Source organism: Dreissena polymorpha, chromosome 3 (assembly GCF_020536995.1).
Source record: "Dreissena polymorpha isolate Duluth1 chromosome 3, UMN_Dpol_1.0, whole genome shotgun sequence".
Taxonomy (NCBI): domain Eukaryota; kingdom Metazoa; phylum Mollusca; class Bivalvia; order Myida; family Dreissenidae; genus Dreissena; species Dreissena polymorpha.
Genome location: NC_068357.1, coordinates 143,630,868 through 143,645,204, shown reverse-complemented (window position 1 = coordinate 143,645,204; position 14,337 = coordinate 143,630,868). Strand labels below are relative to the sequence as shown.

At 36.5% G+C, this 14,337-nt stretch overlaps 1 protein-coding gene across 10 annotated transcripts in view; it reads right to left on the bottom strand.

Moving 5' to 3' along the window:
- Positions 1 to 14,337, bottom strand: part of LOC127871794 (xanthine dehydrogenase/oxidase-like) — a 69,925-nt gene that overhangs the window by 34,220 nt on the left and 21,368 nt on the right. For all 10 annotated transcript variants that reach the window (XR_008045553.1, XR_008045554.1, XR_008045555.1 and 7 more), the window contains 10 exons: positions 12,168 to 12,280; positions 10,926 to 11,110; positions 7,380 to 7,542; positions 6,577 to 6,787; positions 4,793 to 4,974; positions 3,956 to 4,075; positions 3,267 to 3,488; positions 1,574 to 1,707; positions 1,138 to 1,225; positions 291 to 377 (listed from right to left, as the gene is read on the bottom strand). Coding sequence is in view for 1 of the 10 variants with exons in the window: in XM_052414992.1 (XP_052270952.1) it covers positions 291 to 377; positions 1,138 to 1,225; positions 1,574 to 1,707; positions 3,267 to 3,488; positions 3,956 to 4,075; positions 4,793 to 4,974; positions 6,577 to 6,787; positions 7,380 to 7,542; positions 10,926 to 11,110; positions 12,168 to 12,280 (1,505 nt within the window). In the remaining 9 variants the exon portion in view is untranslated. The remainder of the gene's footprint in view (positions 1 to 290; positions 378 to 1,137; positions 1,226 to 1,573; positions 1,708 to 3,266; positions 3,489 to 3,955; positions 4,076 to 4,792; positions 4,975 to 6,576; positions 6,788 to 7,379; positions 7,543 to 10,925; positions 11,111 to 12,167; positions 12,281 to 14,337) is intronic.

The window sequence follows — 14,337 nt, the reverse complement described above, 5'->3', positions numbered from 1 at the left end:
AAGATTGCACAGGCTTATCTAGGACAACACTTGAAGCACATGCATAAGCCATGTTTTCCAAGAACCAGCCTTATATGTACCAAGAGAGAGGAAAAGTACTGCCTTTTCACATGTGAAACACAACCTTTAGTGTGCTACATGAAAATTTCTCAATACGCATTTCTTCAAAGCATTTTCAATTGTTCCATTTTTTAATATGTTGGTACTAAGTGTATTTTAGTCAAAGGTTTGTATTGTCCATATGTATGACAATCCTCAAATGTAATAGCAAGTTTCCCAGGATTACTTACTGCAGACGACAGGTCTATGGACATGCCAGCGTTGCTATATAAGTGCACATCGGCTGCTACTATCTTTCCAGTTTTCATAAACCCGACCTGAAAAAGAACAAAATCTACATTCTTGATTTATTACACACTATGATAGGCTGGTTAATAGAAAACACCAGATTGTGATAAACAAATTTTATGGTGGAACTTATAACTGAAGAAAACAAAATGAAATTCTCATTTATAATAACTATGCACCTATGAATATTTAAGTTAGACATTAGCCTTCTAAGTATAAGTTGCAATGTAGACAATTTGTCCATTTAATAGGGATGTCACCACATTCCACTTTTGTCTAAACAATCCATTAATGTTAAAAAAGCAATCAAGGTATTAAAAGACGTTGCCTTGGCATGGTGGATACAGTGTCCACCTAGCCACAGGATGGTCATGGGTTAGATACACACTGTGGGAAATCAAGTTCTGGTTCTACCCATGAAACGGACTCGAGAGCATTTCAATTAGTCATTGGCTTTTGATGCAATCAAGTTAAAATATATACTTTTAAAATTAATGTATTGACAATGAAAAGAGCAGAAACACTGCAAATTATTCCATCATTTTGGAATCATAATGCTGTACAATTCCATCAATTTCTAATGATTTCTCAGAATCTAAATTGTATTTTCAGTAGAAGTCTACATTTTTAGAAAAAAAAATTGTATTCCATTATTTGTTGAATCTGTGACAAATAATTGGAAAATTGTCTTATTTATAATATGTGAACAAGTCCTTTAAGACAGGTGATTATTGTCTTATAGTGATTTATCCGTGTATCTGGAATGAAAGTGTTTCTTTCAGATATCACCTTGTATTTGGCAAAGAATGGGTGTCTGCCACCAGACATGACCATGTCTTCATCACGGTCCAACATCACCCGGACTGGACGACCATGTCTGAAAGAGTTTGAAGGACAGGTTGTGAATACATGGTATAAAAACAAACAAAGCAGACATCATAAGTGTGGAAAAAGGACAATATACTTGATTAAACTTAAAATACAACAACAAATAATTGCCAAAATATTCAAAAGGGTTCAGTGTAAAGACTGATTTAGCTGAGCCTTGCCTTGGAAAAATGGGGCTTAAAGCATGTGATCTAAAAGTCATCCCAGATTTGCCTGTGCAGTCAGCAAAGGCTAATAAGTGACAAAACTGTCTGATTGTATGGAATTTTTTATTAAGGCTCATTTCCAATGTTGGTATAATTATGCAATAATAATAGAAACAAACAAATACACTGACTTGTGAGCGGCCACAGCACAGGGTGTTGAGAAGACAACACTTCTGGTCTCCTTTCCTCCAAATCCCCCACCCAGCCGCTTCACGCGAACAACAATTCTGTTGGCAGGCAGTCCTAGTGCCTCAGCTGTAACGTGCTGGAAAGAGAGTTATCATCTGTAGGGAGCAAGTGTTGAATGGTCAACAGCTATGATTGCGCAGGCTCTGGCCCTAGAGCCTCAGGGTACTTAAACCCTGAAAAGTATCTGATAACTAGAGTCAGCACTGATAGCTATTAATACCCCCACATACTGATTTGAAAGCGATGTAAGACATATACAACAAAGGTAGCCATTCTTGCATGCACTACACACAGTATTTATTGGTTAACATGTGTGCAGAAGTATTTCAAAATCTGTTGATTCATGTCCAAATCAATGTGTTTTTTGTTAATGACAAACTTACTGTAGAAAATAGCTCAGGCTGCTGTTCTTCAGTATTCTTTGAATTCGGGCATATAATTAAAGCCTAGTTTAAAATTAAATATTGGTAATGACAACCATCTAAAACAAGAGATGTGTTTGTCAGAAACACAATGCCCCTACTGCGCCGCTTTGATACATGTTTTTTTTACCTTTGACCTTGAAGGATGACCTTGACCTTCACCTTTCAACACTCAAATTGTGCAGCTCCAAGAGATGCACATGCATGCCAAATATCAAGTTGCTATATGAAGGGACATAGAAGTTGTGAGCATTATTCGAAACCTATACGCGAAACCTAAACCCAATGTGTGATGGAAGGACGGACAGATGGACGGACAGACGGTCCGATCACTATATGCCCTCCTTCGGGGGCATAAAAATAAATGAAAAACATACTTTAAAACCCCAGTGAATCAAATACAGTCCTAGTAACACTTGAAAGCAAAATGTTTGACAGTAAAGAAATATTCATATTTTTCTTAAAACATAAAACCATGATTAATTTAACAAAAGGCTAAAAGTGTGAACACCTGTGTTGCAAAACAAAATAATAGAGCAGTATTTAAACTTCTGAAATAATTAAAAACGTTCCAGCACATGATCATTTGACTCCTGATTTTCCACACAAAAAATATATGAATACTCCTTATTTGTCAATGTGTAATGTACATTCACATACAAACAGAGTTGGAATACTAGTAAAATACAGTATGAACAGGCATGTTCCAATTATACATGCCAATGTTCCAATTATACATGCCAATGTTCCAATTATACATGCCAAAGCTATAACAATATAATAAAACAAGAGCACCGCATAGCCGGTGCCAACGCTCTGCTGTGGGTGCAGTTTTGAATGGATGAAAGCTTGTCAGAAGTGACCTTGACCTTTAGCCTAGTGACCCAAAAATGGGTGTGGCGTGTAGAAGTCATCAAGGTGCATCTACATATAAAGTTTCAAAGTTGTATGTGGAAGCACTTTGTTTTGAGAAGCCTATGTTTTACGTTTTAGCAGGACGCGGACGGCGAGCTGGCTATGAGAATACTTCGGGTTTTCTCCAAAAACAGCCCAGCTAAAAACACTTATAGTTACGAAGGTGAATTTACTAAAAGACCACCAATTCCAACGAACTTGTATAAATGTTTGCTAAACGTGTTTCATGTTTAACTGCAGATGCTAAGATGCATCTTTTCCACAGAGATTTTAAAAATATATTTCAAATCTGGCTTACTTGTGTCTCAGATGCGTTCTGTGTGGACACAAACAGCTCCATCTCCCCATCCTCCCCACAGGGTACTGCGAGGGTGGCGTGGGTCTCCAGATAGAAATGCTCCTGCCCGCCCATGTGACTCTCTCCCTCTATCACGTGATCTGCCTGGTCAAACGCAGTGTCCACGTCACCACAGCTGAGCAACTTTGGTGCCAGGTAGAAGGATCCCGCCTTGATTGCATCCTTGTTTGAAATTACAATGACAATTACTAGCCAATACATAATGCATATTTGAGTCATGTCCAGGGGATATTGGGCTTCAAGCAAGTGCCTATAGTGTCCTCACTGATTGGCCTGCACAGGGTAATGTACGACAGAACTTTTCACACATATATAAAGCCCTATTTTCCCGAACTTGTCTCTTTACTTCTAGTACTTCTTTGCCATGAAACCTGTAAGCGGCATGCATCTTAAATGTATCTCAAGTAAAAATTATTGAGCAAACTCATTTTCACTTTACAACTGATTTATAAACATATTTAGTCCATTTGGACATACTTTGGACTAAATGTTAACATATTTTATTCCCTTTAAATAATATTTTGTAAAACACAACTACAGCCACCCAGGCTAATTGCACAATGGCTGTTTGCTTGCTAGTATGGCTAAAAATGCATCTGTGTTCTCTATAATCTAGTCAAGCCTCTCACCTTGATGGTGATAATTGGCTCAAGCTCCTCATATTCAACCTTCACACATTTGGCAGCTCTCTGAGCATGGACCTGGTCTTCTGCAAGGATTGCACCAATAATTTGCCCTTGACACAGCACCTGTGAGCAGAGAATGCATTCAGTGGGTCCGTCAACATTTGAGAAATAGAGCCAACCAATATTGGATATGTTTAGGAGTCTGTGCATCCATTGATTGACATATTAATGTCACATTAATACAATTTGTGCCTTTCTGAAGTCAAACATTTGAGCCTCCCTCTGGGAAAGCAGCCTTAATGCATATGTTTAAAATGTCGTCCCACATAAGCTTTTGCAATCTGCACAGGCAAATCACAGACGACACTTTCAGCTTGCTTATTTTGTTAAAAAGGAAGTCTCTTTTTAACAAAAATAAAGTTGAGGCAGAAAGTCGTTCTTGATTAGCCTGTGCAGACTGCACAGGCTAATATTGGACAACACTTTACCCACATGCGTTTAACTGAGTTTTCTCAGAGCAAGGCTCATTTCTTTGTATACTGTGCAACTGTATTGACCCTGCATTGTTCTACCAGTCATTCATGCGGCTTTCTGTTTATTGCTATCAGTTTAGTTTATTTAAACCTATTAATTTTAGCTTGATTGCATCAAAAGCCTCAAGCTTATTGAAACGCTCTCGAGTCCGTTTCCTGGGCCTAGAACCAGTACTTTGTGTCTTATTGCTATTGAACGCCTATATAAGGAAGGTTCAAGAGATCTATATCTATTTGCAGGGTTTCTGGATTTTTCATGTGCAAGTACAGGGCTTATTTAAGTCACTGGTACTTATATCTCACTGACCTCAGACGAAGCAAAGATTTCCTCATCATCGGGGAACACTGCCCCCCATTTATTGTGCCCCGGTACGTCTTTGTGACTGACATAATCTACCACCCCAGGCATGGCAAGGGCCTCAGAAGGGTCCACGCTGAGGATTCTGGCATGAGCCTTGCTGCTGGTAACGAAGGCCAGGTACAGTTCATCTGTAGATAAAATACTTGAGTCAGTTGATTTAATTAATGAAAACAACAAAGTTGTCTATGTCCAACACCACTGGTGGAGGATAACAACTCAGAAAAAGGCTTGATAAAGCTGGCTAATACAAAACAAGATTTTGACACTACTGGGCATTCGACCAAAGACCTAAGAAACAAAACTTTGGGACCAAGATTGATAATAGATCTATTTCAATGTATAAACATCCTTCAAATATTGGAAAACTTTTGAGTTATTCATGTAGCTTCTCTCTTTTTTTTAATAAACAGGTAGGTATATTAGCTTTAGTTAATCAACTTTGTGACCACAACAGATGCAAACAAGAGCATCGCATAACGGGTGCCATGCTCGGCTGCGGGTGCAGTTTTGAATAGATGAAAGCTTGTCAGAATTTTCTTTTTTTAGAGATCACAGTGACCTTGACCTTTGACCTAGTGACCCAAAAATGGGTGTGGCATGTAGAACTCGTCAAGGTGCAGCTACATATGCAGTTTCAAAGTTGTAGGTTGAAGCAGAGCTCCAGATAAGAGGCGTATCTGCGTATTTACGCATTGAAAAAATAAAAAAACGCATTGACAATCGGCCCATTGCGTAACAAAACGCAATACAAATCTTAGTACGTATTTGAAATCAATTAAAGTGCGTAACCTGTTTAACCAATAATCCAGATGAGTTTTTAGTGTAAGTTAGCCTTTGAGTAAAAAGTAAGTCATTCAAAATAAGCTTGTAATAAAAATTGCGGACCATCATGTTAGTGGATCAAAAAAGGGATTTTATAGCTACCAGCGGCTCCTGTGGGAATATTTTCAAAGAAAGTCTGTTCATATCGTAATTTTAAATTCATTCTGTTTGCATTTAATAATATATAACAAACAAGACTATTGTCAAGCAATATAAGTCCCCTACCGGCTCCACCATTATCAGAAATATAATTTTTTTTTTTTTTTTTTTTTATTTGTTGCCATAGCAACCAGAATTTCTAACGTAGGAACAAAATGAAATGATGTGCATAATGTCCTTATTGCCATCTACCCATGTTTCAAGTTTCATGAAAAAATATTAAGAACTTTTAAAGTTATTGCAGGATCCAGCAAAATGTGACAGACTGACTGACTGACTGACTGACTGACGGACACACAGAGCGCAAACCATAAGTCCCCTCCCGTGAAACCTGTAGGGGACTCATAATAATATTTCTAGATTAAACACGCCATTTACTTTGTCAGTTTTCTATGGAAATGGAAAACACCCCTAAATATTCCTAAATACCCTTTATGGCTGAAACAAAGGAGTAAAATACACTTTAACAAAAATATCAGGGGTGAAATACACTTTAGACTAAATCCTTATCTGGAGCTCTGGGTTGAAGCACTTTGATTTTAGAGCCAATGTTCAAAACCTTGACAAAATGGTAAGGTTTTAGCACAACCCAGACGGTGGACACGACAAGACAAGCTGGCTATGACAATACCTTGGGTTTTATCCGAAAACAGCCGAGCTAAAAATGGGATATTATGCTGCAAACAAGTTAAAAAGATTTAGTGAAACAACATTCTATTAATTATTTATATAATCAAGGTACAACATACTGTGTAATTTTGGAATATCATCGATGTACACGGCTTCACCAGACACCTGTTTCTGACCCGACAGATGACCGATGGGCCTTCCAACGGGGTCCTGCTCTAGCTGCCCTGGGGCCACTTCCTGGTACACCTGGGAGCTCTTTGACGGGTCACGATGGAAAGTGGGCGTGGCACTTTGGAAATACGAGGGCACCTTACTCTTTAAGGGGACGTGCTGTTGAAAGAAGAAACCAACCATAATCATATATTTGCATTTGCACTAACATATTGGAAATATATAATACAAAATGTGCAGCATGTGAGTGATTGTGAGTTTTAAATCAATTAAATACTATTAGGATACGTGACGATTTGATGGAATATGCTTTTGGAGAAAACAAAACCTTATTGTTCCTTTTTTTTTTATTTACTTAGAAATTTCTGATGCATAGTCTACAAAACACAGCAAATGATGTACTTATTGAGTGTGACACTATTGACAGAATAGGCCAATACTTGTTTCTATCATATGCTTTTAAATTAGCAAAACAAAAGAAAACATTGGTGTAAAGTTTGAAAGTTGTTTGGAATATGTTATATAAGTTGGAAAAATAATGTTATTTCAGAAAAATTATGTATCTCAATTAGACAGGAAAACAAAGCGTTGACAATGCAAATGTGCAAAAAGCTATATTACACATGTTGAAGATAAAAATATGTGTACTGGTTATAGAAACAATAATATGAAGATTCAAACAGAAAAGAGAGGATTGCTAGAAAAACACTGCAAAATTCACTATAATTTGGTTGTTTTGCACTATGAATACCTTTGCTTGAAGTTGTTGCAACACTGTAAGGTAGAATTTGAAAAAAAAGCTCAGAGTGAGTGATCGTCTGTACTCTGCCATACCCCCTGGGGCCCCAGGGCTGAGGGGCAGCTCATCTGCAAGGCTGCCACATACATCGGACACTAGACTGTCATCCCAGCTCCTGAAATAAGCAAACATCATACATTAGAATCCCTTATCTCATTTGACAAGTCCTGTATAAGTTTTAGACAGCTTCTAACCCCTCAAGAAGTGGTTCAAGGTCAGCATTACACAGTGTAAAATAAAAAAAACGACATGTAACAGAGTTATTGTACTGAGTTCCATTCTTTCTCCACCATTGAACAAATTAATGGAGAAAATATTGACCAAACATTGAATAAACAAGAGATGTGTTTGTCGGAAACACAATGCCCCCTATTGCGCCACTTTGAAGCCATCTATACAACCTTTGACCTTGAAGGATGACCTTGACCTTTCACCACTCAAAAATGTGCAGCTCCATGAGATACACATGCATTTTAAATATCTAGTTGCTATCTTCAATATTGTAAAATTTGACCTTTGACCTTGAAGGATAACCTTGACCTTTCACCACTCAAAATGTGCAGCTCCATGAGATACACATGCATGCCAAATATCAAGTTGCTATCTTCAATATTTAAAAAGTAATGGCCAATGTTAAAGTTTTCGGACGGACGGACGGACGCCATATATTAGACATTTGACCTTGAAGGATGACCTTGACCTTCACCTTTCACCACTCAAAATGTTCAGCTCCAGGAGATACACATGCATGCCAAATATCAAGTTGCTATCACCAATAGTGAAAAAGTAATGGCCAATGCAGGCTTTCCAGCAGCACATTAAAAAAAACTAGGAGAAAACTAGGAAAATTATTTACAAAAAACTAGGAAAATGTAGGAAGGTTGAAACAAAAACTAGGAGTTACCACTAAGAAGTTTATTACCTATTCGACTTTTCCCTACCTGATTAACACAGTAACTGTACACATTTCATACAACAGGACTGTTAAGCTGACTAATGGCTATATTCTAGAACATCACTCAACCTCCACCTCAACTCAACCTCGACTAAGGAAGGCTCGAGGGTGCCTTTCGTAAGTTTGAGTCGAGGAAGAGATTGGTATTCGCAGTGTTCACTTAGTTGAGGAGAGCTGGAGGAGTAGACAAAGCGTGAATGTGTTTTGTTTACCACCTATTGTATACAATCCATTCAATAGCAAAATGTCAAAATAATTGGTTTACAACAATATACATGTGTAATTTACATATTCATAGGTGTGAAAAAATGTTTGTTTTGAATAACATGAGCGACCCTATTTTTGTTGCGACCCTAAAATTTGCTTTGGTTTTTTGAATTGACTTTGTAACAGAAAATTGTTTGTTTTAGGGGCATTTTTTAATGTCCAACTTTGCATAGTTAGAAAGGATGTTGCATAGACATTATGAAGATTTCTGTCTATTGATATCGTTGGTGCATTATGAAGTTACTTGTTTTAAAGTAAAAAGGTTCAATGAAAAACAAACAAAAATATGCTGACCTAACTTCCCTTATTTTTTGGTGATTTTAGTGGAAACAAACACCTTTTTTATCATATACTAGTTATATATTACAATCAAATATTTTTATATGAACACAATTTCATTAATGGTTTTGTTCAATATGATATGTGACAAATGTTAATGCTATGATATAACAACACCACTTGTTTTTTGACTGCTTGCATTGACAAAAATATTTTGTATATTTCAGTGATTCTATAGGTATTTTAATTTTTTTTATTCTTTAATACGTATACAACTTGATAAAAAAAATCAAAAGGCATACGAATATAACAAGGGAATGGGTAGCATATTCGAAGCGCGACTTTACCAGAAACATTATTACTAGTAGTATCATCATTATCGGTTTTGTAGATTCAAAGTCTTTAGTGTGTGGCCTCAGTAAGTAGCCACAATATCTGCACGGTCTGAAATACAATAAAACTATGGTATGCTATTAATACTTGCTATCTTAACTATAAGGAGTCTATCTTCTATGTTGAAAATAATAAATTTTCTAAACACTTACGAAACCACATCACAAACTAAAAAGCCATAGACCTGAACTCAATCACACCATAAGCATATACAAAAGATACTTTTTAAATGTAAATATGTGATGTGATACAGCTATCGGACTAACAAATGTATATTCATTACAGGTTAGAGGTTATGTGCTGGCTTTATAACATTGATTAAACGCTGTGAAAATTATGTTGGATAAGTATGATTAAACGCAGCTCCCACTTTGATTTATGAAATTAAAATCATTTTTCGGCATGAACATGTACTATTCTCATATTCATTAAAAGGATTTTAACATATATCTATCTGAAATTGTTTTATCACAATATGTTGAAAGAACACCAAATATTCAAGAAAAAAGAACCGAGTGGCGAAACATTTCATTAAATGCAGCTAAAACAATTATGCGCTTTATGCCGACATGGAAAAAGTTTTTACATATTTATTTTCAAACAGCAACCATAGCATTTGTGTGTCAGTAGAATCAGAGCATAACGCATGATTTTGGTCTGAATCGTAAATATTCCTAAACGGCGACAAGTTATTATTATGAGCAATAATGACATATCGGCTAGGTCAGTAAATATAAATTTAGTATTACAGTGTACATGTATTATCTACATTAAACTATTTGAAACGTTGATTTAACTGAGGTTGGGTTAAGTGGAGAAACGTTTCAGAATATATAGCCATAAGTTTTCATTTGTAGTTATCACAGAGCTCAGTCCAACTTTCAGGTATCACCTATGAAGGCTAGACTATGTGACCAGTGACACCACACCCCACAGACTACAAAATATTGTCAGCTTAACAGCCTGAAGGTCTTATTTTGAAACAAAATCTCTAAAACACAATAAAAGACAGTTTTTACCTTATCCTAAAAAGTTCCAAATTAATGAAAAACTAGGAAATACTAGGAGGCTTTAGACAAAACTAGGAAAAACTAGGAGCACATTTAAAAAGCTAGGAAAACTAGGAAATACTAGGAAATACTAGGATGACCTTGACCTTCACCTTTCACCACTCAAAATGTACAGCTCTATGAGATGCACATGCATGCCAAATATCAAGTTTCTATGTTAAATATTGAAAAAGTTATGACCATTAAAGTGTTCGAACAGACACGGACTGACTGACTGACTGACGGACAGTTCAACTGCTATATGCCACCCTACCGGGGGCATAAAAATCAAGTAAGCATGTGACTTTTAATATTATACAGATAGATCTTATTTATTTCAGTGCTGTATACCAGTAAAATAATGAACTTTACTACATATTAATCTAAAATTTTACTTATACAGCTTTTGGAAATATTGAGTTTTAAGTCAGCCAAATTTTGAAAACAATATTTACATACATTCTGTAAATAAAGCAAAATAATGCTGGAACATTCATAAGTACATGTTAATTGTGAAGGATTACACTACAATAAAATTTTCAGACAAGTACCCACCTGCCTACAACACTGGCCATTGTCTTGGTTGGCATCACCGTGACTACTGCCATTCCTCCATAGGCCAGCGTGAATTCCTTTACAACATTAGTATTGCCCTCAAATACCACCCTCATTCCTGCGTTCACGGTCGCAATGTCATCCTCCCTACGATAGGCTTGCTTGTAGCCACAGAAATACTCATTCTGAAATCCCAATTAAAAATCATCAATAAGTAACTATCATAAAAAATAAGTACAATGTAGTTACAAATTTTTCCAGTTATAATTAGCCTACCTCCAGTCAAAAGAAGTTTGGAAACATCAATTGACTGCATTTTTCAATGATTTTCCAGAAAAAGTGAGGGGTGTTGTGATACTGTATGAAAAAGAATAGAAATCATTTATTAGATGATACACGGCCGTTAATCTCACGCACCACCTCTTTTTTGAGATGCATATATAAATGAGCCAGTGAAACTTCCGAGGTGGCGCTGAGGCCCAGATGTTTTGAAAAGGTCATGGATAATTTTACAGGGTGATTAGGTTTTACATGTTTTTTAAAACATATTTTGCATTATTTTTAAAATCAGGCAAAGTAGTGCGTTTCAGAGAAGATTAAATAATCCAAAAATGTACAGAAACATACAATCACATTCCATTTGGAAACGTGATTAACGGCCGTGTGATACATTGACTTTCATTGCATATAAATTACTCTTTTGGAAATCATTTGATTCAAATTAAAGATATACATAAACACAAATGTCAAACATGTTCCTGTACTGTGATATTCATTTTTAAATCACTCACATGGAATTTTGTAGATTTGTTGTATTGAGAATATTGAATGGATTTGTAGGTATCTTATCTCCTTTTTTATAATTTCTAACAAATGAATTTGGATGTAAACATTGGTTGAAGATTGATTTTTTGGTTGATTGGAAAAAAATGATTAAATTATCATTAAATTATCATTAAAACTCCTTGTAAACATATGGATAGATCTGTGAAAAAGGGGTTTAATGCATGTGCGTAAAGTGTTGCAGTCCACACAGGCTAATCAGGGACGACACTTTTGGCTTTTATTATGTTGTTCATTTTTAAAAAGTCTCTTGTTAGCAAAAAACAAGTTTAGACAGAAAGTGTCATCCCTGATTAGCCAGTGCGGGCTTCACAGGCTAAGCTGGGATGACACTTTACGCACATGCATTAAGCCCCCTTTTTACATAGGCTAATATCTTATCATTTGCACTCAACATACCTTCGTTGTGAATGGCAACAGGATGTTCAGCAGAATCTCATCTTGGCTGATAGCGGTCTTACGATAACCACGAAAAAAAGTCTCGTCCATTTTCACCTCCCTTCTTGCATTAGCTTCAAAAGGACGTATAATAGTTTTCATTAAGTTTATTCTGACTTGATAAATTTATTAAAAAGAAATAAAATTATAAATTAACAGGGTTTTTTTTGGCCCGATTTTTTAGCCGAAATTCGGCTATGTTCCCAATCTCAAAAAGTATACTTTTTTCCCAAAATGTGGCAAAAAATTGCCAATTTCCAAAAAAATAAATAATAAATAATTAAATTACATCTAATAAAGTATTAAATGATTTTATTCTTTTAATTTGAATGATTATAAAGAGTTTTATCAAATTTAGTATTTCCCTAATCAGTGGACTTTTTGTGTGGGAAAAAAGGCTAATGAATTTATTTTCCCAATTTCATGAAAATGCCGACAAAATTCCCAATTCCAAAGCCATGGGCTATCTTCCCAAAAAGTGGAGAAAAAACCCTGGTTTAACAACAGTGCCAACTGGTCACAAATATGCCTGTTTAAAGGTCTGGATTTATTTGGCAAATTTGATCAATTACAGGTCTGGATTTATTTGGCAAATTTGATCAATTACCGATCACAAATAATGACATCAACGATTTTATTAGAAATTTTATTTTGTAATCAGTGTCCTTTTTTGAACTTACTTTCCCTTAATGTGTTATGACTGATTTTAACTTCGCAATCAATAAGCTTTACTTTGCATTCACTTACCTTTAATTTTGAATAACATTTAAACAACATACCTAAACTTTTTTAAACACAGACCTTTAGTTAATTTTTACTTGCTTTAACTTTGCCATGAATTATTTTAATTTAACACTCACTGCCCATTGCCCTGCACACACTGACCTTTACCCTGAACACACTGACCTTTACTCTGCAATCACTGACCTTTACTCTGCAAACACTGACCTTAACCTACACACACTGACCTTTACTATGCACACACTGACCTTTACCCTGCACACACTGACCTTTACTCTGCAAACACTGACCTTAACCTACACACACTGACATTTACTCTGCACACACTGACCTTTACCCTGCACATACTGACCTTTACCCTGCACACACTGTCCTTTACCCTACACACACTGACCTTTACCCTAAACACACTTACCTTTACTCTGCACACACTGACCTTTACTCTGCACACACTGACCTTTACCCTACACACACTGACCTTGACTCTGCACACAATAACCTTTACTCTGCACATACTGACCTTTACCCTGCATACACTGACCTTTACCCTGCACACACTGACCTTTACCCTAAACACACTTACCTTTACTCTGCACACACTGACCTTTACTCTGCACACAATAACCTTTACTCTGCACATACTGACCTTTACTCTGCATACACTGACCTTTACCCTGCAAACACTGCCCTTTACTCTGCATTCACTGACCTTTACCCTGCAAACACTGACCTTTACCCTACATACACTGACCTTTACCCTGTACACACTGACCTTTATTCTGCACACACTGACCTTTACTCTGCACACACTGACCTTTACTCTGCAAACACTGACCTTTACCCTGCATACACCATCCTTTAAACTGCATACACTGACCTTTACTCTGCAAACACTGACCTTTACCCTACATACACCGTCTTTTATACTGCATACACTGACCTTTACCCTGCATACACCGTCCTTTATAATGCATACACTGACCTTTACCCTACATACACCGTCCTTTATACTGCATACACTGACCTTTACCCTACATACACCATCCTTTATACTGCAAACACTGTGCTTTCCCATACATACACCGTCCTTTATACTGCAAACACTGACCTTTACCCTACATACACCGTCCTTTATACTGCAAACAATGACCTCTACCCTACATACACCGTCCTTTTTACTGCAAACACTGACCTTTACCCTACATACACCGTCCTTTACACTGCAAACACTGACCTTTACCCTACATACACTGACCTTTATACTGCAAACACTGACCTTTACCCTACATACACCATCCTTAATACTGCAAACACTGACCTTTACCCTACATACACTGTCTTTTATACTGCATACACAGACCTTTACCCTGCAAACACTGACCTTTACCCT